Source organism: Ipomoea nil, unplaced genomic scaffold (genome assembly GCF_001879475.1).
Source record: "Ipomoea nil cultivar Tokyo-kokei standard unplaced genomic scaffold, Asagao_1.1 scaffold1576, whole genome shotgun sequence".
Taxonomy (NCBI): domain Eukaryota; kingdom Viridiplantae; phylum Streptophyta; class Magnoliopsida; order Solanales; family Convolvulaceae; genus Ipomoea; species Ipomoea nil.
The window spans coordinates 5,233,343-5,255,894 of record NW_017618004.1 but is presented as its reverse complement, the minus strand read 5'-3'; the positions used below and the strand labels follow the sequence as shown (position 1 = coordinate 5,255,894).

Sequence of the window (22,552 nt, the reverse complement as noted above, 5' to 3'; positions counted from 1 at the left end):
ATCATCTACTAGCAAACAAACTTGTCCCCTCATTCGACCAAGGAGAATGGTTCCACAACATATCATTTATGGCTTTCCAAATATACCATCATCAACGCGCAACAAAATTGTGTTTCAATTCTACATCGTCAACAACCAACCAACCTGAAAGTCAACCTTCCATCGAACTAACATCTGCAATAGGAGGTAGGGGTAGAATATCATTCCATAATTGAGTAATGACAATCCCTCAGCTGCAGTAGGAGGTAGGAGATAGGGCCAGTAATTCTTAAAGAACGTGTCTCTCTGTTAGTTTTATGAAGACGCAACTTTCGAATAATCCCTCCATAATTTTGAAAAGCAAATTTGATTACAACTTGACTGTTAGACATTAACACGTTGTAACTTACCATGAAGAAAGTAAATATAATAATCATTAATAAGATATGGGCTGTCCACCTAAGAAATGATTTTTGAAAAATCCAAGTATATATTTACATTATCAATACTCGATCCAAGTGTCATTTTTCAGTACTTTTATTCCATATAATTTTGTTTTCAACAATATATCTATCTATCTGCGTTAAATATTTTGTATTTTCAGATCAGTGTTTAATTTTATATTTTATATTCGTAATTATTTTAAAACAAAAGCCTCAATTTAAATTATGACATAAAATACCTGCTTCTTTCAATCATTATATATATATATATATATATATATATATATATATATATATATATATATATATATATATATATATATATATATAATTTATAATATTAGAGGCCATGGTCCAACATTCCAACCTAAAATTCATTTTTAATATACTTTTTGTATATTATCTAAAAATAAATTTTTAATATTTTAAAAATAAACATTCATTATAGTAAAAATGAATATTTTGTATTTATTAGTTTTCCACCTTACAATATGAATCATGATACATAGTATAATTTGGGCATCTTTTTTCAAAAATGCATTGTTCCCAAAAGGGGGAATCCCCAACTCCAAAGGCCCCACGTCACAGACCGATAGAGTATCGGGAAGGATGATTAAGTGATTAGACATTTACTCAATAGTGTACCCATTCTGCACTGGGGTGGAACATGACCATGCTGCATACAAACCAATAAATTCAATGCACATTTTAAAGAAAGATACCCAGCCTGATACAGCAGGGCAAAATTTTAAAACCAAAGGCCAAGCTTGCCCTTACAAAAGAAAGAATTATTATCAAATACAGTACAAGAGTCTATCCTGTGTAAGGAATTGAGTTTGGTTGTTCTCAGGAGCTCCTGTAAAGAACAAAGACAAACGTTTAAGATCTTGGAAATCATGAAAATACTATTGTCCAATGTCCACTACTGAAATCATTTTAGGTTGATAAACAAGCATGTATAATCCTAAGTTGAAACAGCAAGCCAGTATTTCAGGGAAGGTTAGACGAATTTTGATTTGAACAAAAAAATCGCTATTCCCACAATCTATCTCAAGATAGGTTCCGCTTGATGTCAGGAACTGTCTATTGGACCTCTGATTGTGAAGCATGGTTTGTGAAGGAGACCACAAGGTTTTCAATGATTGAATACACAGTAAAATCACAAAAGTAGTCAACAAGAAAATCCCAGTTTTCATTCAAAATGGCAAAGCAGTTTGTTAATCTATGATTGCACTTGACCATGTTGATAATGTGTAGAAGGACAAGGCCCCATCACAACCCTCTTAACCTTTCCCAGGCTAAGTTCTGGGTTGAGTAACGGATAATAAGGTAAGGCCTAAATTTTAGCACTTTCATTTGTTCACTTGCAAAGAAGAAAATCTTACTTCTTTTGACAGGAAACAAAATTGTATTTTGACTGCAGCCATATGTATTTGGTAGAAAATCTGAAGATCAAAGGAGAAGAGTAAGGACCTCACAAAATGTGCAAAGTTGCTGGAGAGAGAGACATATCATACTTTGAAGGTGAGAATTTTGGGTTTGTGATGTTGCTCTCGTTGGGTACTGCCGCTGGTTTTATGCCTATGAAACCTTCGGCAACTTCAGCTTAGAAGCAGGGTGCCCCAAGTTGAATGCGTGGGCTAAGGCCTAAGTGGTGCATGGAGAAGGAGAGTTTTCCAACTCTCTCTCTCTCTCTCTCACTCTAACAAAAAGATCTATGAGTTTGTCCAGATAATGACAGAGATGATGGAAATTGAAATACAGCTAGTAAGTTATTTCCATAATGTGAAATTTACATTAAACATGATGCACTTCATCTCCATTATGTGGTGAAATGTGGCTATCTTTTTGAGTGACAAGGTAAACCAGTCTAGGTTGTCCATAACTGATGGGCTCAAACCAAGAAGGCCACTAGGCGCGGGAGTAGAACTTGTAACCTTGTGGTTACCGGTCAACAGCCTAACCAACTTGGCAATCTTGTGTCAATTGAATCTTGGCTTATAGTTTGGCAATCACATTAATATCCGTACAATGTGAGTCCTCTCTTCTTTAGTGTTAACAAAGCGTTATATATTGATCTAAACAATTTGCAAGTATTTTCCACTTCTTTGTCCACAAGAAAAATGCACCAAACATGGAAGTTGTCTATGCACTATCTACAAAGTTTCATATACAGAAGTATCATACTGCATCAAACTCAATACTGATTGGGAAAACCATATCATTCCATCACATGAACACAACAACAAATCCAAATTGTGTATGGTAGAAGTGAGCTCAGTATAAAGTTCATACCTTTGGAGAATTTCTCCTTCTAATCTTCACCATCCTAGTCTGACAACTATAATGCTGCTCATATAGTCCCCCTGTTGGGTTCTTGAGAAAATCAGTCATCTTCTTCACTCTCATCACTAAAATATCCTTTTCTCTTCTCTCTCTTCACTCTCTTCGTTTCCTCGGTGTCTCCTGCGCTTAGTAGTCTATCCTCTGCACCTCCATCCACTGCGGAAGCCCAATTGTCGTCCACGAAAGCCTCTCCTTCATCTTCTTCTTCTTCCTCCCAACCCCCTTCGCCCCCTTTAACCCTACCGTCACCCCCACCTCTCCTCCCCCCTTTCTTTGACGGCTCCGGCCTTTCCCTGGGGCCAAGCTGATTCTTCGGGCACTCATAGGACAAGTGCCCTTCCACACCGCACTCATAGCACCGACTCTTATCCGCATACACCTTCCGCCGGATAAACTCCGCTGCCCGGCCGTTATCGGCTGCAATCGAGGCCGATAAAGTCCGGCCGTTGAGGACTTTTTTGTTAATTCCTTTAGCAGCTTTGATCGCATCCTCGCGGGAGACGAAGAGGACGAACGCCACGCCACGGCTTTTCCGGGTCACCCGGTCCTTGAGAACGGTCACCTTAGCGACCTTGCCGAAAGTGGAGAATATAGTGTGGATGTCGGAATTGGTGAGGGAGTAATCTAGGTTGCTGACGTAGACTGTGGATTTGGAAGGAGCTAGGCGGCCGCTGCCTTTGGAAGTGTTAGTAGCAGTGGTTAGGGTTTTGGAGGATGACGGTGGTAGAGGGGCGGAGGCATAGCGGTAGTAAAAGGTGTCGTCTTCATCCTCGTCGCTGTAATTTCTCTTCCGCGACATTTCTGTGTGGATCACTGAGGAAGAAGTGAAACCGAGCTGGGCGGTAGGTATTTTCCCCGACGAAAATGGTGAGGGACAGCAAATGCAACAGATTTTATTTCAACCGACGCTCTTTGGGCGAACGTTTAAAGAGAACTACTGAATGGAGAAATTTCTTTTAAATAATTCAACATCTTGTAATGCTTTTTTTTTTTTTTTTTTTTTTTTTAAATAAGGGTCAAATAGACCACTCAATTTTGCACTAAATTGTAATTAGACCATTAAACTTTAAAAAAATATAATTGGGTCCCTGAACAACGCAAATGCATGCAATTCCATCCAAATTGAACTGTTTACCTGGAAAGGTGGTTACCGAATTTTTTAAAATATTTTTAAATTAAAATTAAATTTAAAAAAAAAAAAAAAAAACTTCGTCTCTGCCGGGAACGAAGAAGTTCTTCTTCGTCTTGGGCCGTCTCCATGGCCAGGGAGACGACCTGAGAGTTGTCTGCCACTTCGTCTCCGGCGGAGACGAAGTGGTGGCTTCGTCTTCGGTCGTTTCCCCGGCCATGGAGACGGCCGAAGACGAAGCAACTTTCGTCTTAGGCCGTTTCCCCAGCCAAGGAGACGGCCTGAGACGGAAATCCCTTCGTCTCCGGCGGAGACGACGTGTTTTTTTTTTTAATTAGTTTTTTTTATTTAAAATTATTAAAAAAATATTTTAAAATTCGGTAATTGTCTCTCTGGATAAATAGGGCATTTTTGGATTGAATTGGATGAGTTTGCGTTGTTCATAGATCCAATTGCATTCTTTTTTAGTTCGATGACCTAATTGCAATTGAGTGCGCAGTTAAGTGGTCTATTTGATCCTTAGTCCTTTTTTTTTTTATTATTATTAACTCTGGTACCTCTATATAACTAATTAATTACTTTCTCAGTTTAACACAATGAATCAATATTTTCTGTATCGGGATCTAAATTCATGACACTTTCATTTGCAAAAATCATTTCATGTCAATAGATTACAATGTTAATAATGCTCGATCCATTCTAATTTCATTTTGTTAATACTTCGTAAATTTTATTTATGTATCCAAACAATCCTGATGTAATAAATACCCTCCATCTATATTCAGTATATAAAAATTGTATGAAGAATATAAAGATGAGACAAGATCTGAAAAAAGGGGCTCTCAAATTACTCTTTTATTCCATGCTTAGAAAGATAGTTAAGATGAATTGTTCTAGTGTGTTGTCTAGAGAATAAAAATAAGGAATGTTGAAAGACTATATATACTAGTACAGAAATAACTATAAAATACTAATAATGCGTGCTTATTGTACAACATTTGTATTATAAGTATCTTTTTTATTATACTCCCTCTGTCCCATTTTGCATGTCTTACTTTCCTTTTTAGTTTGTCCCAAAATGTTGTCCTCTTTCTAAAATTGAACATCACCATCATTCTACTTTTTCCCAAATTACCCTTATGACTTTTGCTTTTATTTCCAAAAGTGAAAAAGTGAAGGGCATAATTGGAAAATACATAGCATTTACTTTAATTCCTTAAAAAGCGTGCAAAAAGCAAATGAGACAACCAATTCGGGACGGAGGGAGTAACATATATGAGAATGACTCTTTTTCTATTAGGGGTCGTTTGGTTCGCGAAAAATATTTTAAAGGAAGTGGAATTGAAATTTCATGGAAAAATAATTACTAGGAAGATGAATTTCATTGTTTGGTTGGAAAAAAAAATTACTGGGAATACTAATTCTATTGTTTGGTTAGATTTGGAATTGTAAGGAATAATGAGTATAAAGACCTATATGCCCCTACAAATTAATAAAAGTAATATAATTAAAAGAGAAAACAAGGATAAAATGGGCAATCTATTCACTTTTTCTTCCCATCTTCCATGGAAAACAAAATCCTTGGTCCAACCAAGGATTTTGTTTTCCTCAAATTTGAGGAATTCATTTTCCAATGAAAAATGAATTCCATGAACCAAACACTAGAAAACAACATTTTCCTTCACTTTAAGAAAAATGTTTTCCTTTGAAAAACATTTTCCATGAACCAAACATCCCCTTAGTAATAGAGTAATTGTCTATTTACAACTTAACATTTTTTTTAGATAAAAATTAGAGGGGAAATGCGCCCCAAGAACTACAATAATACATGATTTCTCTCGCTCACACACCGACTCTAAACACGACGTTGCAACTTAACTTTGAAACTAAAGTTATAATTTCTTTATGATTTTTGGAATATAAATCATACATACTAAACTGTAGCATTAGCACTCCAATTCAGAATATAATAACTCAAATACAAGATTGTAAATACACTTAATGGTTTTTTATAATATTTTATTGCTAACGCATTAGCACTATAAAATTAATTTAGGTTTGATCGAAATCGGTCACGTCTGCAAGATACTTTATATTACATGCTAAAGTGTAATATGAGGGATTACTAAATTTGTTTCAGAAATAAATATGAGGGATTACTAAGTTAATTATTAAAAAATAGTAGCCTCATAATTGGCAGGAGTTAGTTACTCCTGAAAATTATAACTGCCCCCTTCTCTCTCGGTAACTGCCCACGTCTCTCCCTGTAATATAGGCCTTAAAGCAGCTAACAACGTAACTGTAGAATCTGGAACAGAATTGAAGCTTCTTCACTACTTTTGTCTACTGTGTGTCATTCAACGACATATTAGCATATCTCGGAACGTTAAAGACAACATAGTATCTACACTATCTTCTGTCGTAGGTATCTCTCTCTCTCTCTCTCCTTATCCGTTATTTTGTCTACTTATTACACTTAAGTACTGTACTTTTTTCTTATTTTGATTGTTAATTAGCATTTTCAGAGAGATCGAACTTGCAAGCTTTCTAGAAATGGCGAGTTTAAGCTACTGCTCCAACTGGGAAACTACTCATGATCACTACCTTAACTTCAGCGAAACCTTGGACGATGCTTCTGGTCTTGTTATGGCGTCACCTCCTTTCTTCCCGCAGCAGCAAACAGTAGTAGATCACCAGCTTGAAGCACCGGCGCCGGCGGAGCTTCTTTTCGGCTTCAACGACCGCAGTTTTCTTCTCCCAGAGTCGTCGCCGTCGTTGTTTTCTTTTGATCCTCTTTTCAACTCCGGCGAGTTCATTTTCTCCGACAACTACGTTTCTCCGCCACCGCCGCCGCCGGAATATTTATTTCCCGGGGAACTCGAATTCCAGGCCCACCCGAAACGCCAGAAGCTCTACCACGACCATTTCCCACTGGAAATTACCCAGAATTGTTTCGGCGCCGCCTTCATTCCGAACCTTCCTCTACTCCAAGACTTGAAGCCTTCGCCGCCGCCTCCTTCATCGTCATTGTTGCAGGAGAGCCTTTTGCCGGAGCTCCCGAGTGGTTCTTCCTTCCCTGCGTACTGTGATCATCGCGGGGAGACTGAGGTGGCGAAGAAGAACGATAGCGGGAAGTGCGGCGTGAAAACGCTGTCGGCTCAGAGCATCGCGGCGAGGGAGAGGAGGAGGAGGATTGCGGATAAGACGCAGGAGCTGGGAAAGCTCATTCCCGGCGGGCAGAAGATGAACACCGCCGAGATGTTTCAGGCCGGTTATAAGTACATCAAATACATGCAAACTCAACTTTCAGTGCTTCAATCCTGCCACGACTCATCACAGGTAATTAGATCAATATAATGTTATTAGCTCCGACGAGCATAGTTCAATTAGTTCATAAATAGATTGTGGGTAAATTCAACTTTAAGTTCTTCAATCTTGTTAATACTACACTTGTTAGTCTGCAGGAACAACTCAGAGTAACTCAATTGGTTCGTAAGTAAATTATAAGTAAACTCAACTTTAAGCTAAGGACTTTAATCTTGTCAACACTGTAATTAAATATTAGTCTGCACGATCAACTCAGAGTAACTCAATTGGTTCGTAAGTAAATTATAAGTAAACTCAACTTTAAGCTAAGGATTTTAATCTTGTCAACACTGTAATTAAATATTAGTCTGCACGATCAACTCAACTCGATTGGTTCATAGGTGATTATGGGTAGGGCAATTAGATGTTACAACTGTTGAGCTTCCCACTAATTAATGAGTATTAATTTTCTAATTATCCATCTTAATAATGATATAATTGTGCTGAGCTTGACAGTTATATATTATTGCAGGAAAGTGGGGAGACATATATGAGTGAAGAATTGGAGAGTCTGGTTGGGTCAGTATTGATTCAAGAAAAGTTGTACTCAAATGACAAGTGTTTGGTTCCACAAAAGTTCATTCAATCACTACCAAATGCCCATCAGCTCGATCAAGCCTCGCCCCTAAGATTTGACACAAAATCAAACTCCGATCCAATTAGCTAGGAAGCTAATAAGTTAACGCATGCAATTTATTGAGCTTTTTATATTATATATATTGCACATTTTATATATAGTTATAGTTTGCTAACTTATAGTAAACTTATCTTGTATATATACCGAGTTAGGGAATATGGATGTTGTAAACTCCTCTCTTACAATGAATGGCCAAGTGTTGTTTGTTGATTAACTACTTTACATTCAATTACATGGATCAAGTTTTCCTTGTCAATTTTTAATAAGTCACCTTGAATTATTCTTTTATCCCGTATAGTATCTGTTAAGTTGTTAAGTAAAGTTGTTAAGTATATAAGCATTAATGTGTAATCCAACTATGATACAAACCAGGCTAGTATATATATATATATATATATAGAAACTCACATTGACTAATGCTATAACTAACATTATTTTTAAATTTTAACACGAAATTAAAGTACGTTACATGCCGCGGCGCGCGGCCTTAAGATGCGATATAGCTACCGGGTCGGGTCATCACGGCGGAGACCATGTTGCTGATTCCACACATGCCGTGCCCTCTGCACATCCGGAAATACCCTTCCTCTCCCCAGTCCTTTCCCCACGAGTTCTTGATAATCCAGTACGGCTTGAACCCTAATCTCAGAATGGAGAATCCCTTTTTACCATAACCAACCAGGAGAACGCCATGGTTGAGCCGTTTCTTGCTGCAAATAAGAGGGCACGAAACTCCTCCCATGTATGTGTGCATATACACCGCATTTATCCCAACTGCATCCACCAATCAATCAAGATGGATTAGTTTTGTGTTCGTTATATATGTGATTAGATCAGAGTTCAGATTACCTGCAAGAGGGCCATGATTTACTAAATATGCGGCCATTTGGTCCTCATCGGCAGGGAGATTGGTGAAATTCCCAACTTTGACTGCTACTTTCTCCGATTCAAATCTGCAATCTCCGCCCTTCCCCGTGTAAGGGTAAGAAGCCTCTTCTTCTATGCCTCCAGACTCGATCAGGTACTCGTAAGCATTTGTCATCAGGCCGCCTGAGCATCCATCGTCACAGGCGCTCTTGTCCTTTATATCACACTAATTCACAAGGAGCGATAATGAAATTTAATGCATTATTGATGGCCAGTGATCGGAAATAAAGATCATATCAGATCAGATCAGTGAAACTTGCAATCAATACCGTGTGATCACAATCTACAAGCTGTTGCTCGCTGAGATTAAGCAGCTTCCCAGTTGCAATGAAGTTGGCTCCTTCAATGGCTCCAGTGGTGCTAAATGCCCAACATGACCCACAAGACCCCTGCATAAGAGAGACCAGCAACTAGCTAATTGATTGAATTCAATCTGAGTTAGTGAAAAGAGAAACAGGTTTATAAGATCTAACTAATTGATTAAATTCAGTTCGATTTGGATTGGCTCATTATAACTCAATTGGGTAATTTTAACCTAATCTTAGATTATAAGATACCAGAAACAATGAATGCTTATACTAAATTACTAACCTGCATCTTGACTTCAGTAACGGCGCCTTTATCCCTCCAGTCAAAAGTTTCCGGCAAGCCACTCACGTCCAACCGTGGCGCCTCCGCTTTGCCGCCCAGTAAGGAAGCCCGGCCAGGGACTTTGAGTACTCCCATATACATCTTTTCAAACTCATTCGGGGTAAGGTCGGAGAATCGAGTGACGCCGTGGACGGCTGTGGGGTCCAGGATTTGGTGCTCCGCCGCCCTGATCAGGTTCTTCGCGAACACTCCGAGGCGGTACACGTATTCTTCGTGTGTAGCGTACTCTTTTCCGTGCTCCTGCATGAAGGATTTGAACCTCACCTCGGTGGCGGTGCCGAGGAGGTTTTCGCCGGCGGCGGGGATTTCATCGTCGGTCACCTGTCGGATATTTAAGCCCTGGGAGGCTGATGAAGCGAACGCGAGATGTGCGCACGTTAGAACGGCGAGGAGTTGTGCGTACATTAGACCCCCTCCGGCAATCCTGCTACTCAAATTAGTTTATTCCGGCGGTCCGGCCGCTTTATCGGTTTGAATGCATCGTGAAATTTGGTTTTGTACTAGAATCGCGATGGGGGTAATTCTGGCAATTTGATTTTACCATAGCGGCGCCGCCCATCGCCATGCAAAAAGCTCGTCCTCCTTGACAAGCACGTGGATTGGCTTTACCGAAGACTTCTGTCTATCGCCCACGTATACAAAGCTACATCTTCTTCCCACCACTTGGTTTTTCAAATTAAAAAATAATAATAATTATGCCAAAAATGTAAATTTCACCCGTATCTTAGAGGGTGTATTTAATCACAACTTTAAAAATTGAGTGTTACATTTGATTCAGGCTTTTCAAAAGTCGTATATGAGTATTCAATTTATCTTTAAAAGTCTATTAGTATTAATTTTTATAGATTTTAAACTACTAATATAAATAGATGATATTTAACTCCCAACTTTAAACTTTTCAACAATTTTTTTTTTCTTATTTGAATCAAACACACTTTTCATCCGTCCCTATACTCATATACTAATATATGTTTTAAACCTTTCATAAATACTCATATACATTTTTATTTTTATCTTTTTATTTTCATACATATTTGATAGAAAATATACCCAGTATACCGAGCCAATCGAGCACCTGATCGGATACTCCACGCGTAGCGAGGATCAGTCCCTAACCTGACCCGACAGCAAGAGAGTACTTAACTAACCCGACCTTAAAGTTAAGCATCCAATTAGCTTAGTAAGCTTCTGTTCTTAGCTTCTTATGCTCGGTCCCGACCTGACTGCTCGGCTGGCCCCGAGCCCATTAAATAAGTTTCCATAGGGGAACAACGACAATAGGCTCAAACCGAGGCTGATAGTCATTAGCCAACCAAATAGTCAATGGATCGTTTATGGTTAAATTGAAAGTCGATGACGAAAATTTGTAAAGATCAATAGTCAATGGACCATTTATGGTCCAATTGAAAGTCGATAGATAAAATTTTGTAAATGACAATTAAATTTAATCCTTAAATTTGTTGAAATAGTACAATTTACTCATTGTGACCAAACTCCATGGAATTACAATTCTATGGTTTGGACATTTGGTTGGAGGGAATGGTTAGGAATTGCAATTCACACTTTGTGAAATTGTTATTCCATGGTAAATGACTACTTTATTCATCATCATTATTATATTATTATTATTATTATTATTATTATTATTATTATTATTATTATATTATTATTATTATTATTATTATTATTATTATTATTATTATTATTATTGTAATATAAGGGCATTTTAGTTTTTATTCACTTATTTCCTTTCAATTCTCATTCATTATATTCATGTTTACCAAAAATGTAATTTAAATTTTACTTTATTATTTTTTCACCGAGTTACAATTGTTTTATTTCCTAATTCCCTTATCACAATCAAATACCTTGTAACACTTGTTACTACTAAACAACCCGTCAATCCGTCACAGGAACAATGGAATGCCACTATGTTATTATTTTTCAAAAAAAAGTTATTAAAAATATATTTTTTTAAAAAAAAGGTGTCATGGCAACCAAGTTGTCATGACTTCTTATTTCATGTCGATTTGGAAGGAAAAAATATCTTATATGTCTAGATTGACATGAATGAAAAAGTTTGACCAGCTTTTCTGTTAGGTCGAATATATTTTAATTTTTTTGTAATAATTTTTTGGGATAAAGATGCCAACGTCATACAAATAAAATTAACACGTTATCTTTTGATAATCTGTCAAAATGATAAATGCACAATTTTAATAAGTTTAAAGATTTAATTATAGATTAAAAAAAAAGGAATAAGGGTCAAATACGGCACTGAACTACACACAAAAGTGTAATTATGCCATCAAACTAAAAAAACAATGTAATTGGGTCACTGAACAACACAAAATTATAAATGACCTGTTTACCTGAAATGGCGAATACTAATTTTAAAATAATTAATTAAAATTAAATTTTGTTTAAAAAAAAATAGAACTGCTGGAGACGAATCGTCTCCGACAGTTCTGTTTCCATGGCCGGAGACGAAGAGCTTCGTCTCCATGACCAGGAGACCATCCCTTTGTCTCTGGCCATGGAGACGGAGGTGGTCTCCGGCCATGGAGACGACCGGAGACGAATCATCTCCGACAATTCCGTCTCCATGGCCGGAGACGAAGGCTTTGTTTCCATGGCTAGGGAGATGAAACTTCGTCTCTAGCCATGGAGACAAAGCTCTTCGTCTCCGGCAGTTGTTTAAAAAAAATTTAAAATTTTAATTAATTATTTTATTTAAAATTAAATTTAAAAAAAATTATTTTTAAAATTGATAATCACCACATCAGCACAATTCCAGGTCAACAAGTCATTTTAGGGTGTGTTTGGAAAGCCGGAAAATGATTTCTGGAAATCATTTTCCGGATTTTTGGTGTTTGGCTAAGCAGGAAAATCAACTCTGGTCAATGGAAAATAAGGTCATTTTTTTCGGAAAATGACTTCCCCTTTTTTTGGGGGAAGTCATTTTCCATTCTCTCATCAGAAGCTAAGCCTCCAAAAAACCAGAAAGAACCAATCACCAACAAAAGAAATTCGCCACTACTGAGGAAGAAAGGCAGAAAGGGACCGCCGGAGACCGTTGTTGCCGTCGATTTGCTCAACTGCGTCCACCAGTTTTGTTGGCGCCGGAGAGAGACGGAAGTTCAAGGGCCGTTGCTTTACCACCGGATCTGCTGTCCACACCGGAATCACCATTTCTGTTCCCGCTGCTGCTGAGGAAAGGAAAGCTGCACCACCAGTCCGCCGGAGACCGTCGCCGCCAGAGAGATAGACGGAGGCTTCAGCGTCGAATGTCCTATTACAATTTTTTTTTTTCTATTTGTTTGAGGTGAAATTTGTGAGTTGGAAAATTGTTGGGTTTGTGATTTCACCATCTAGGTTTGTGAATTTTGTATAGAGTTTGTGAAAAATTTTGGGTTTGTGAAATTTCCGTCTGTAGTTACAATTTCACCATTGATGTTTGTGATTTTTTTTCTTTTGGGTTTTGTCATTTTCCTTCTCATTTTCTAGAAAATGAACCAAACACACAACAACAGTTTTCTGTTAGGTAGTCAAACACAGGAAATGAAAATGACTTTTGGAAAATGACTCATTTTCCATAAGTCATTTTTCTGCTTTCCAAACGAACTCTTAGACCTAATTGCATAATTTTGTGTTGTTTTGATGTGCAGTTCGGTGACATATTTGACCCTTATTCCAAAACATAAAGAGTCTAATCCCTTTTAGAAGTTGAAGTGGTATCATTTGAAATTTCTGAAAATATATAGGGGTGGGTTTGAGAATGAATGGAAAAACAACGTAGCTAATAAAAAATTTTAAATTAACGAGGACCCCTCTTCCGTTTCTAGGGTTTTGTAACTCCGAAGAACCACAGGGTGCCGAGCATTCTCTTCTCGTCTTCTCGGGCTCGCAAGTGGAAACAGAAGGTATCTTTCTCTATTTCGCGCAGGCTTGAATTTGTAGGCGTGATATTTGAGTTCGTGAGTGCGTTAATTTATCGTGTGTTGCTTCTCTGTTGTAAAATTGTAACCGTTCATCTGCTCATATCAGGTTTCGTGACCTTTTTTTGTTGTTGTAATTTTGTTTCGAAGGTACGATAAGAGAGCGAAGGATGTCGGCGAAGGAGTCAGAGTATCGCATATTTGTGGGAGGGTTGTCATGGGACATCACTGAGCGTCAGCTTGAAGATGCTTTTAGCCGTTTCGGCAAAGTCGTCGACTGTCAGGTTTGGATTTTACTCGTATTAGGCATCGTTTTTTAAAATTCTTATACTGAAATTCAGTCGTGTTCAGAATGTGCATATGTCATATGTGTATTTCGTGTGCAATCTGTTCTCCTGGCCGGAGAATGGAATAAACTAGGAACTTTTTGTTGGGTGGTTTGGAAACAAATTACGAATTTAGATTAAGTTTGTTGAGCAATGGGGTTTAGTGGTGCGGGATTCTTTCATATTTGGGAAGTTGCTTTTTTTCATTTGATTTCTATCTTAAAAGCTACTGAATTAAAATATGGTAGTCCCTTGATAAAGCGTTGAGTAAGGCTCATGTCTTTCTGAAAATACAAAGAGAGATACTACTACAATATTTATATATAATAAATTTATTCCAATACTTCATAGAATTCATGACTCTAAAACTTCAACATTTGGGCTATCAGTTATGGAATAATTTTTAGGTCAGTTTTTATCAGTTCTAATATTTTAACAGAAGAGTGTGACTTATTCTGTTCTACAATCACAAAACACAGCTTAATAGTATTTGTTTAAAGCCTTCTAATGATAAAGAATCACATTTTAAAGCATATATAATCTTGTATTTCTTTGTTTTTCACACATGAAATAAGTCATATGTTCTGGACATAGATCTATAATCAAGAACTGAAACCTTTTGAGGTTAATTAGTACTTCCATTTCTTTCTCAGCTATGTTGCTTGTATTGTACTTCATGTCTTTCTTGCTTCTCCTTTGAGCTTAGAGTTTGAATTCTGAAGTTTTTTAAAGAGTTAATACCCAAAATAGTCCCTCGACTATGTCGTAATTACCAATTTGGTCCTCAACTATCATTCTTACCCAATTAAGTCCTCAACTATACAATTTTTACCCAATTTAGTCCTTTGTCAATTTGACTGTTTGTTGACTGTCAAAAGTGAAAATAAAGTTGTAATTTTACAAGGAGTTAATACCCAAAATAGTCCCTTGACTATGTCGTAATTACCAATTTGGTCCTCGACTATTATTCTTACCCAATTAAGTCCTCAACTATACAATTTTTACCCAATTTAGTCCTTTGTCAATTTGACTGTTTGTTGACTGTCAAAAGTTGAAATAAAGTTGTAATTTTACAAGTTTTCTCCTTCCTCCTCATCTAGCAGCGCCAAACCATGTAGCAATAAGCTCCGGTTGGGTTCTAAACCTGTCAGTATTGAAGTAGTGGTTATGCATCGGATAGCCCATGAATTTGATTTTTAACGATTTTTTGACGATCGAAATCTGATCGGAGTGTATTGTTGCATGGTTTGGCGTTGCTAAATGGAGAGGAAGGAGAAATCTTGTAAAATTATAATTTTATCCCGACTTTTGACAGTCAACAAACAGTCAAATTAATACAGAGGACTAAATTGGGTAAGAATTGTATAGTTGATGACTAAATTGGATAAGAATTGTATAGTTGAGGACTTAATTGAGTAAAAGTTACATAGTTGAGGACTTAATTGGGTAAGAATGGTAGTTAAGGACCAAATTAGTAATTATGACATAGTCGAGAGACCATTTTGGGTATTAACTCTTTTACAAGTTTTCTCCTTCCTTCGCATTTAGCAGCGCTAAACCATGTAGCAATAAGCTCCGGTTGGGTTCTAAACCTGTCAGTATCGAAGTAGTGGTTGTGCATCGGATAGCCCATGAATTTGATTTTCAACGATTTTTTGACGATCGAAATCTGATCGGAGTGTATTGCTGCATGGTTTGGCGCTGCTAACTGGAGAGGAAGGAGAAATCTTGTAAAATTATAATTTTATCCCAACTTTTGACAGTCAACAAATAGTCAAATTAATACAGAGGACTAAATTGGGTAAGAATTGTATAGTTGAGGACTAAATTGAGTAAGAATTGTATAGTTGAGGACTTAATTGAGTAAAAGTTACATAGTTGAGGACTTAATTGGGTAAGAATGGTAGTTGAGGACCAAATTGGTAATTATGGCATAGTCGAGGGACCATTTTAGGTATTAACTCTTTTTTAAATTTACAACAAGAAGTTTTTAAATTTGGAAAGCTGAAAGTTTTTCTTCTCTTTTCACTGTGATAATATTAATTCATTTCATTTTTTTGCTGGGGTCTTTGGAATATCTTAGATGGAACATTTTGAGGATGTGTGGTTCAATGGAATGTGCACGGTTATTGGAGTGTACTGTTGTTTGTGTTGCTAGGTTCTGTTCAGCAGTTTGTTTTTATTATTTGATTTCCTAGAGTTGTTCATGGGAAGGCATTATCTAAGTCAAATTGCATGCTAACGTGCAACACAGCTTGCATCAATTTTGTGGGTTGTTTTTGGGCAGCTGGTTTTTCTGGACAAGTGTGCATTCTACTTTATTGTGGTTAGTTGCCTTGAATTGGTTGAATAGGAAGGCTTACATGATCTGGCTTCCTTTAGACCTTTTTTCTTCAATGAATTCTCAGCATGTGATGTTTTCTTTATTAGAAATGGGGGTGGGAATGCAATATGAGATGTTCCCAGCATATGATGTTGACATTTGATTGGTTGATTCGTTGAAGAATTGGATTCAGCAACTGTGTGATGTCACCAGACACCAGCAATTGCATATATTGTTTGCCTGCAATGATGAGCACATAGCATTCACACGATAGTTAAGTTCTAATCAAGACAACCTTTTGCATGGGGAGAAGAGAGTTCCAGATCATTTTGGTTAGCCATGTTGTCCACTTCATATTAGTGATTTAGTGGCAAGCAACCATTGTGCATTTTCCACATTTTTAGAGTCTGGAAGTTCTGTTAAGACATGAACATCTTGCGTGTAGACAAACCCGGTGTCTACTTCAAGACTTCAACACTATTATGGTTTGACTTAGATTTTCCTAAGTTGCTAGACAGTTGCTCTACATGGAACCAGATGGGTAATAAAGCATGCAGAAGCTTCTAGTTGAACTTTCTTCAGTATCGTATATGTATGGTGTATTATCTTGTTGAATGTCAATCAACTTCAGGCATCACTCTTGACAATGTAATGGATTTGAAAAATGTTGTCTGTTGTTTTGTTAGTTCTGATTGGAGGTCATTGATTCGTTTCTCCCACGAATTCTCTTCACCACTAAGCCCCTAGGACTTCATTTTAGTAGAACTGAAACACTGTCCAGATGCTACCAATGGTGAGATCAAGAGGTTTCTTATTGCTACTTTAGAGATGTGGTGAGGAGCTTTGAGTAGATATATTCTGTTGCAAGAGAACTTCTAGGTCTCAAATCCAATTGTTTCAGTTTAATTGAGCAGCAACTGGCAAATATGGTAACTTCTCATGTTTCTGAAACACTTAGGCTAAATGGTCTATTTCAGTTGTGTCATTGAATTCCAAGTGGCCTGTGAGCTGTTACCAAGTTGTGAAGCTATGGTCTCTCTCAGCTCGCATCAGCCATGATGCAGAATAAGATGAAGCCAATGATGCCAATTTATTCATCTTTCTTCAGCAATTTGACAGTTGCTTGTGCCACTGTTGCTATCCAAGAGCTAGTAGTAAAAGATTTATTCTTTCTACATTTTTGTGTTTACTTTGGCCTCTTTAGATAGTTCATTCATTTCTATTTGCCATTCAGATTGTGGTTCCACTGCTTTCTGGTGCTCTGTTTGTGGCTAAGGTTGTAGCGGTTAACATTTAGGATCAGCTGATGTCAGCATGCAACTAAAGGCTCAAGATTAACATTTCATTTGAGTTAGTATTTGTTTTTGGGATAAATTGTCTTCACACTGCTCTGTGGGGCAATTCTGATTGTCCACTAGGACCACTACTGCCGTATTAGTTCTGCTTGCTCCAGTAACATCAGAGCTAAGCTCCTGTCAGATGGATCTGTTTCTGGTTTGTACTTGTTTCCTCTGGCCTTAGTGAACTAATCAGTTATGGGTGATTTGCGGATGATATGAAAAGTTAAAGTGGATTAGTTGATGGTTTATAGTTGGTAATTGCTGTTAACAAGTATTAGTTGATGCAATGATGGCTTAGTTAAAATGGGGGGCAAGTATGCGGTAATTGATTGAAATTAAAGCTGCAAACAATTACCAAAGTTTTAATTGGAAATTTCTCTATAGACTTTCTTCCAGCCACCATTCTTCCAAGTAACTATCACTTTGGCAGCATGTTTGAGCAGCTGAAGCTGACTGTATTTTTATGGCTTTTTTCTTCAATAAGAATTTGGTCGAAGTTGAAGAGATTACTGAGGCTCTGAAGCTGGTTAAAGTGGTGTAGATTAGTTAACTCAAAGAGAATATACAGTTTTTGTGGTTGCGTGGTTTGTGTTGTTGATCCTCTGATCACACAGAACAAGAGTTGAGGTAACATAACTGTCTTAACATGTCAGATGATGGGAATCTGTAATGTTGTACATCCTTCAATACAAGTAAGAGTTCCTTTGCCATTTAAGATGCATTGTCATCTAAAATTAAAGTACAATCCACACCTCACTATGTCTTTCTCAAAGTGAGGCATTATGATTCTTCCATTGTCAAATGTTTATCAGTTTTTGCAATTTTGGCCAGCTCACATCATAGTCTAAATTAATTTATTGTCAATTATACTTCTCCCTTATCCTTTCAAAACACATGTATACACTTTGCCACAAACACACTGCAATTGCCAGCCACCTCAAGTCTCTGGTGTATAATTTTATGAGGATAAATTATAATTAGTCATATTTAGTTTTGACCAAGCAGATGAACTGGCAAAAATTGAAACAAATTGATCAAATTAGGCCACTATCACAATCACAAAAACTAGAAGGATTGGCCAAAATTGCAAATCCGGGTAAATTATTTTTTACTTTTATTTTCTTCATCCCTTGCTATGAGGTTTTTGCTTATCTGTTCTCCAAGAAATTGAGAAACAAAGAACCTGTCATCATCTTTTATATGCTTGCTTCTCTCTTCATCACATTGAATTTTGTACATCATTATAAGGTTGAGCTTGGTGCAAGAGCCAAGCATGCCCCAATTGATTGTTAAAACAAGGGTTAACCCCTGAAACTAAGGTTTTCTGAAAACAGAGGTAAGTTTAAGATTGCATACATTTTCCTATCCCAGAGTGCACATGATGCATGAACCTTGCTGAATTACAAAAATATATTGACTTCTTGTAATTACATTACTTCCTTTGCTTTGCTTGTGTTCTTTTTTATCATTTACTGATGCTTTAGATTTATGTAGGTTATGCTGGAAAGAGATACACACCGTCCTCGTGGATTTGGGTTTTTAACATTTGGAGATCGCAGAGCAATGGATGATGCTATAAGAGAAATGCATGGTAGGGAGTTAGGTGGGCGGACGATCTCAGTGAACAAGGCCCAACCGAGGATGGGGGGAGATGGTATAGATGGTGGCTATGGCGAAGTTTACTCATCTGGTGGTAGGGAAAGCTATGGTCGCGGTTACTCATCTGGTGGTAGGGATGGTGGACCGGATAGGTCAGCAGGGCAGGATAACTGCTTCAGGTGTGGTCGCCCAGGTCACTGGGCCCGAGACTGCCCAGTAGAAGGTGGTGGTCGAGGCGGCCGTCCCATGACACCCCCTCCGCGCTCTAGGTTTGGTGGAGCTGGTGCCCGGGGGGATCGCTTTGGTAGTGATCGTGATAGATACTTGGATGATCGATATGACAGAGGGCACTATGCTGATAGGGATAGAATTGACAGTAGAGATGATCGCTATGGAAGCCGTGATCGGTATGTCAGTGACAGGTATGTTTTCGTGAAACATGATTGTAATTTGCAGCCTGACTAAGTTCTCTGAAACGAATTCCCCAAATTCATTTAGGTCATCCAGCAGAACATTTTAATTTTTAGAGGCAACATACAAGTTTTGAATCACAACTTGTATTTATGATTAGGTATCCCCCAAGTGGAGATCGGTTTGCAGGCAATAGATATGGAGGTCCTGATCGTTTCCCACAAAATGGCTATGGCAAAGAGAGAGGAGGCGGCTATGGCCGGGATGGAGGAGGCCCAAGAGTTGGTGGTGGTGACAGATATGGAGCTGGAGTTGGAGGGCCTTCCCGATACGAGGGTGGAAGAAGCTACCGAGACAGGGCAGGACCTTATGACCGCCCTCGAAGGGGCGGCCATTCCCCCTCCTTTGACCGCTACTGAAGGCTTTAATTTAATGTTCATGTTTTGACTATTTTTTTATTAGATTTATGAGATAATACCCAAGTTTAATTTTCTTGACCATCTGCTTTGTGGATACTTGGTAGTCAAAATGTGAATGCCTTATCATGACTTAAAAGTAGTGTTGTGAGATTAGTTAATGCCTAATTTTGGTGTTTTAACATTTTTTTCCCGCTTCTGCTTTATTTACTGTAGCAATTGGCAGAGATATTAGGATAATATTAGGTCACATGTTCGAGTCTCATCTCAATTAAGGATACTGGCATATCATGTAATGTTAGATATTTTTCTTCTCCTCAAAAGGTTGAATTTTTAATCTCATGAGTTCTTTACACCTTGGCCTGTCAGAGTATTTGGGTAGATGTAAATCACGGTGATTCAATTGCTCAATAGTCAGGGCTAAATATTGGTTAGTTTACTGAATTAGTGAACTAAGTTCCCGAGCATTCTGGTCACGACGAAATCATTCCAAACACGTGAAGCTAATTCACAAGCCAAGGAAACATGACTCACCAATTTCGCATACAAACAACAAACCGGACAGGACAATCATCAACAAAATCCAGTCCTCAGTAGCACACGATCTTATGATAATATTGTGTGCTACTGATCTAGTTTCAATTATTTGACTCACTGGTTATGCCCTACAACCAGACAAAAAGATAGAAACAAAGAAGCACCACTTAATTACAATAATATCCCAATTGAATTACTCAAATACTGTATTATTTCCCCACTGTAATCAATACTAGGTTGCCTGCTTTCAGTGAGTGTTCGTTTTTTACAACTTATCCAAACTCTTATATGTTTGTATTTTAGAACTTATCCAACTCTTATCTTATATTCTGTATGCTCTAAACTATCGGTGTCATATATATAAATATTTATTCACTCGAAAGGGCAATTAAATTAATTAATTAATTAAGAAGAGCAAAATATGGAGAATTTTGTGTTTCAACTTTTCCGGGGACGATGGTTCATGATGTTCGCTTCGTTCTTGATCATGGCCGGCGCCGGAGCCACGTACCTCTTCGGCGTTTACTCCAAGGAGATCAAAGCCACCTTGGGCTACGACCAGTCCACCCTCAACCTCCTCGGTTCCTTCAAGGACGTGGGAGCCAACGTCGGAGTGTTGTCGGGCCTCATCGCCGAGGTAACGCCTACTTGGTTCGTACTTTTGGTCGGTTCCGCCATGAACTTCGCCGGCTACTTCCTCATATGGCTTTCCGTCACTAAAAGAATCGCCAAACCCAAGGTGTGGCAGATGTGTCTGTACATTTGTGTCGGAGCTAATTCCCAGAATTTCGCCAACACGGGCGCGCTTGTCACGTGCGTCAAGAATTTCCCGGCGAGTAGAGGGATGATGTTGGGGTTGATGAAGGGGTTTGTCGGGTTGAGTGGCGCGGTTTTCACCCAGCTTTATTTGGCAATCTATGGGAATGATTCCCAGAATTTGATTCTTTTAATCGGTTGGCTTCCGGCCATTTTGTCAATCGTTTTTATTCCCAGTATTCGGCCGATGAAGATTTCTAGCCATCCTAACGAAACTAAGGTTTTCTTTGAGTATCTTGGGATATCCATCACTCTCGCACTTTGTTTAATGGGGTTAACGATTGCCCAGAAATACGTAAGATTCTCCCATTTCGCTTATATTGCTTGCGCCACCATTGTTTGTGCCCTGCTTTTTCTTCCGTTTTTGATAGCCGTTATGGAGGAATTGGCCACCCGGAAGGAGAAAAAGAAGCAGTTATTGTCATCGGAAAATGTTGAAGATCCACCGCCGCCGGCGGAGAATATAGAGAAAGCGGAGGAGGAGAAGGCCGGAGATTATTCCTGTTTTGGTAATATTTTCAAGAAGCCGAAGAGGGGAGAAGATTACAGTATATTGCAGGCGCTGTTGAGCGTGGACATGTTGCTTCTATTCATATGCAACTTTTGCGGCCAAGGTTGTAGTTTGGCGGCCATCGACAACCTGGGACAAATCGGGGAGTCCCTGGGCTACCCGCCGCGTACAATCGGAACATTCGTGTCCCTGGTCAGCATCTGGAACTACTTCGGCCGCGTTTTCTCCGGGTTCGTGTCGGAAACCATCGTCAAAAGATGGAAAATACCTCGTACACTGATGATGACGTTCTCCCTCCTCCTCCCCTGCGCCGGCGACCTCCTGGTGGCCTTCCCGTTCCCGGGGTCCGTCTACGGCGCCTCCTTGATACTGGGATTCTCCTACGGCGTCCAGCTCACGCTCCTTTTTATTATAATCTCGGAGCTCTTTGGGCTGAAATATTACTCCACGCTCTTCAACTGCGGCCAGCTCGCCAGCCCCCTGGGATCGTATATACTGAACGTGAAGATCGTGGGGCGGCTCTACGACGGAGAAGCGGTGAAGCAGGTGGCGGCGAGGGGGGTGGGAGAGTTGACTTGCCTTGGGACGCAATGCTATAAGGTTTCTTTCATTGTTCTTGCTGGTGTGAATCTGTTTGGGGCTTTGGTTTCGTTGGTTTTGGTGGCCAGGACTGCGGCCTACTACAAGACTGATATTTACAAGAGGTTTAGAGATGAAATGGGAGCAAATAACAATTGAAATGTGCTCATCTCAACTATAAGCCTAAGCTGATAGTTGGATTGCAATATGCTCGTGGACTGTAGAGATTCAAACCCATGACCTTTGACATATGTGCTCTATCTCCTTATGTTGTAGCA

At 38.6% G+C, this 22,552-nt stretch overlaps 5 protein-coding genes and 1 long non-coding RNA gene across 11 annotated transcripts; 3 read left to right on the top strand and 3 right to left on the bottom strand.

Moving 5' to 3' along the window:
• Positions 1–1,078: 1,078 nt before the first annotated feature.
• On the bottom strand, positions 1,079–3,694 carry LOC109190689 (U11/U12 small nuclear ribonucleoprotein 31 kDa protein). Of its 3 annotated transcripts, none has more exons than XM_019341254.1 (3): positions 2,718–3,694; positions 1,808–1,867; positions 1,079–1,278 (listed from the first exon to the last, which is right to left on the bottom strand). In XM_019341254.1, exon 1 carries the CDS (start codon positions 3,565–3,567, stop codon positions 2,809–2,811), a length of 759 nt encoding a protein of 252 aa, XP_019196799.1. In that variant the 5' UTR covers positions 3,568–3,694; the 3' UTR covers positions 1,079–1,278; positions 1,808–1,867; positions 2,718–2,808. The 3 variants fall into 3 exon arrangements, with proteins under 3 accessions (XP_019196799.1, XP_019196798.1, XP_019196797.1); XM_019341252.1 differs by having other exon boundaries at positions 1,103–1,278; positions 1,940–3,694; XM_019341253.1 differs by lacking the exon at positions 1,808–1,867.
• A 2,756-nt stretch (positions 3,695–6,450) lies between these two features.
• LOC109190363 (transcription factor bHLH52-like) lies at positions 6,451–7,930 on the top strand. The gene is made up of 2 exons (XM_019340828.1): positions 6,451–7,236; positions 7,736–7,930. Exons 1-2 carry the CDS (start codon positions 6,451–6,453, stop codon positions 7,928–7,930), a joined length of 981 nt encoding a protein of 326 aa, XP_019196373.1.
• A 329-nt stretch (positions 7,931–8,259) lies between these two features.
• Positions 8,260–9,964, bottom strand: LOC109190370 (probable cysteine protease RD19D). Its single transcript, XM_019340836.1, has 4 exons — positions 9,419–9,964; positions 9,097–9,216; positions 8,750–8,993; positions 8,260–8,674 (listed from the first exon to the last, which is right to left on the bottom strand). Exons 1-4 carry the CDS (start codon positions 9,881–9,883, stop codon positions 8,388–8,390), a joined length of 1,116 nt encoding a protein of 371 aa, XP_019196381.1. The 5' UTR covers positions 9,884–9,964; the 3' UTR covers positions 8,260–8,387.
• Positions 9,965–13,293: 3,329 nt separating this feature from the next.
• On the top strand, positions 13,294–20,021 carry LOC109190676 (glycine-rich RNA-binding protein RZ1C). 4 transcript variants are annotated; one of them, XM_019341228.1, is made up of 4 exons: positions 13,294–13,401; positions 13,567–13,700; positions 18,900–19,426; positions 19,576–20,021. In XM_019341228.1, exons 2-4 carry the CDS (start codon positions 13,587–13,589, stop codon positions 19,832–19,834), a joined length of 900 nt encoding a protein of 299 aa, XP_019196773.1. In that variant the 5' UTR covers positions 13,294–13,401; positions 13,567–13,586; the 3' UTR covers positions 19,835–20,021. The 4 variants fall into 4 exon arrangements, with proteins under 4 accessions (XP_019196773.1, XP_019196774.1, XP_019196775.1 ...); XM_019341229.1 differs by lacking the exon at positions 13,294–13,401 and adding an exon at positions 13,436–13,455; XM_019341230.1 differs by lacking the exons at positions 13,294–13,401; positions 13,567–13,700 and adding an exon at positions 16,173–18,097.
• LOC109190677 lies at positions 14,073–15,795 on the bottom strand. Its single transcript, XR_002055757.1, has 2 exons — positions 15,724–15,795; positions 14,073–14,458 (listed from the first exon to the last, which is right to left on the bottom strand). It is a non-coding gene; the product is annotated as an uncharacterized LOC109190677 (long non-coding RNA).
• Positions 20,022–20,764: 743 nt separating the features above from the next.
• Positions 20,765–22,489, top strand: LOC109190817 (protein NUCLEAR FUSION DEFECTIVE 4-like). The gene has a single exon (XM_019341443.1). It carries the CDS (start codon positions 20,790–20,792, stop codon positions 22,431–22,433), a length of 1,644 nt encoding a protein of 547 aa, XP_019196988.1. The 5' UTR covers positions 20,765–20,789; the 3' UTR covers positions 22,434–22,489.
• Positions 22,490–22,552: the final 63 nt, after the last annotated feature.

What these genes read in the sequence shown, in the direction of transcription:
- LOC109190370 (XM_019340836.1), bottom strand. Translation starts at nt 9,883, where the DNA reads ATGTACGCACAACTCCTCGCCGTTCTAACGTGCGCACATCTCGCGTTC. An exon ending in TTACTGAAGTCAAGATGCAG is followed by an intron (nt 9,217 to 9,418) that starts GTTAGTAATTTA and finishes TCTCTTATGCAG; the next exon opens with GGGTCTTGTGGGTCATGTTG. An exon ending in TTGTAGATTGTGATCACACG is followed by an intron (nt 8,994 to 9,096) that starts GTATTGATTGCA and finishes CTTGTGAATTAG; the next exon opens with TGTGATATAAAGGACAAGAG.
- LOC109190676 (XM_019341228.1), top strand. Translation starts at nt 13,587, where the DNA reads ATGTCGGCGAAGGAGTCAGAGTATCGCATATTTGTGGGAGGGTTGTCA. An exon ending in GCAAAGTCGTCGACTGTCAG is followed by an intron (nt 13,701 to 18,899) that starts GTTTGGATTTTA and finishes AGATTTATGTAG; the next exon opens with GTTATGCTGGAAAGAGATAC. An exon ending in GATCGGTATGTCAGTGACAG is followed by an intron (nt 19,427 to 19,575) that starts GTATGTTTTCGT and finishes ATTTATGATTAG; the next exon opens with GTATCCCCCAAGTGGAGATC.
- LOC109190689 (XM_019341254.1), bottom strand. Translation starts at nt 3,567, where the DNA reads ATGTCGCGGAAGAGAAATTACAGCGACGAGGATGAAGACGACACCTTT.
- LOC109190817 (XM_019341443.1), top strand. Translation starts at nt 20,790, where the DNA reads ATGGAGAATTTTGTGTTTCAACTTTTCCGGGGACGATGGTTCATGATG.
- LOC109190363 (XM_019340828.1), top strand. Translation starts at nt 6,451, where the DNA reads ATGGCGAGTTTAAGCTACTGCTCCAACTGGGAAACTACTCATGATCAC. An exon ending in CCTGCCACGACTCATCACAG is followed by an intron (nt 7,237 to 7,735) that starts GTAATTAGATCA and finishes ATATTATTGCAG; the next exon opens with GAAAGTGGGGAGACATATAT.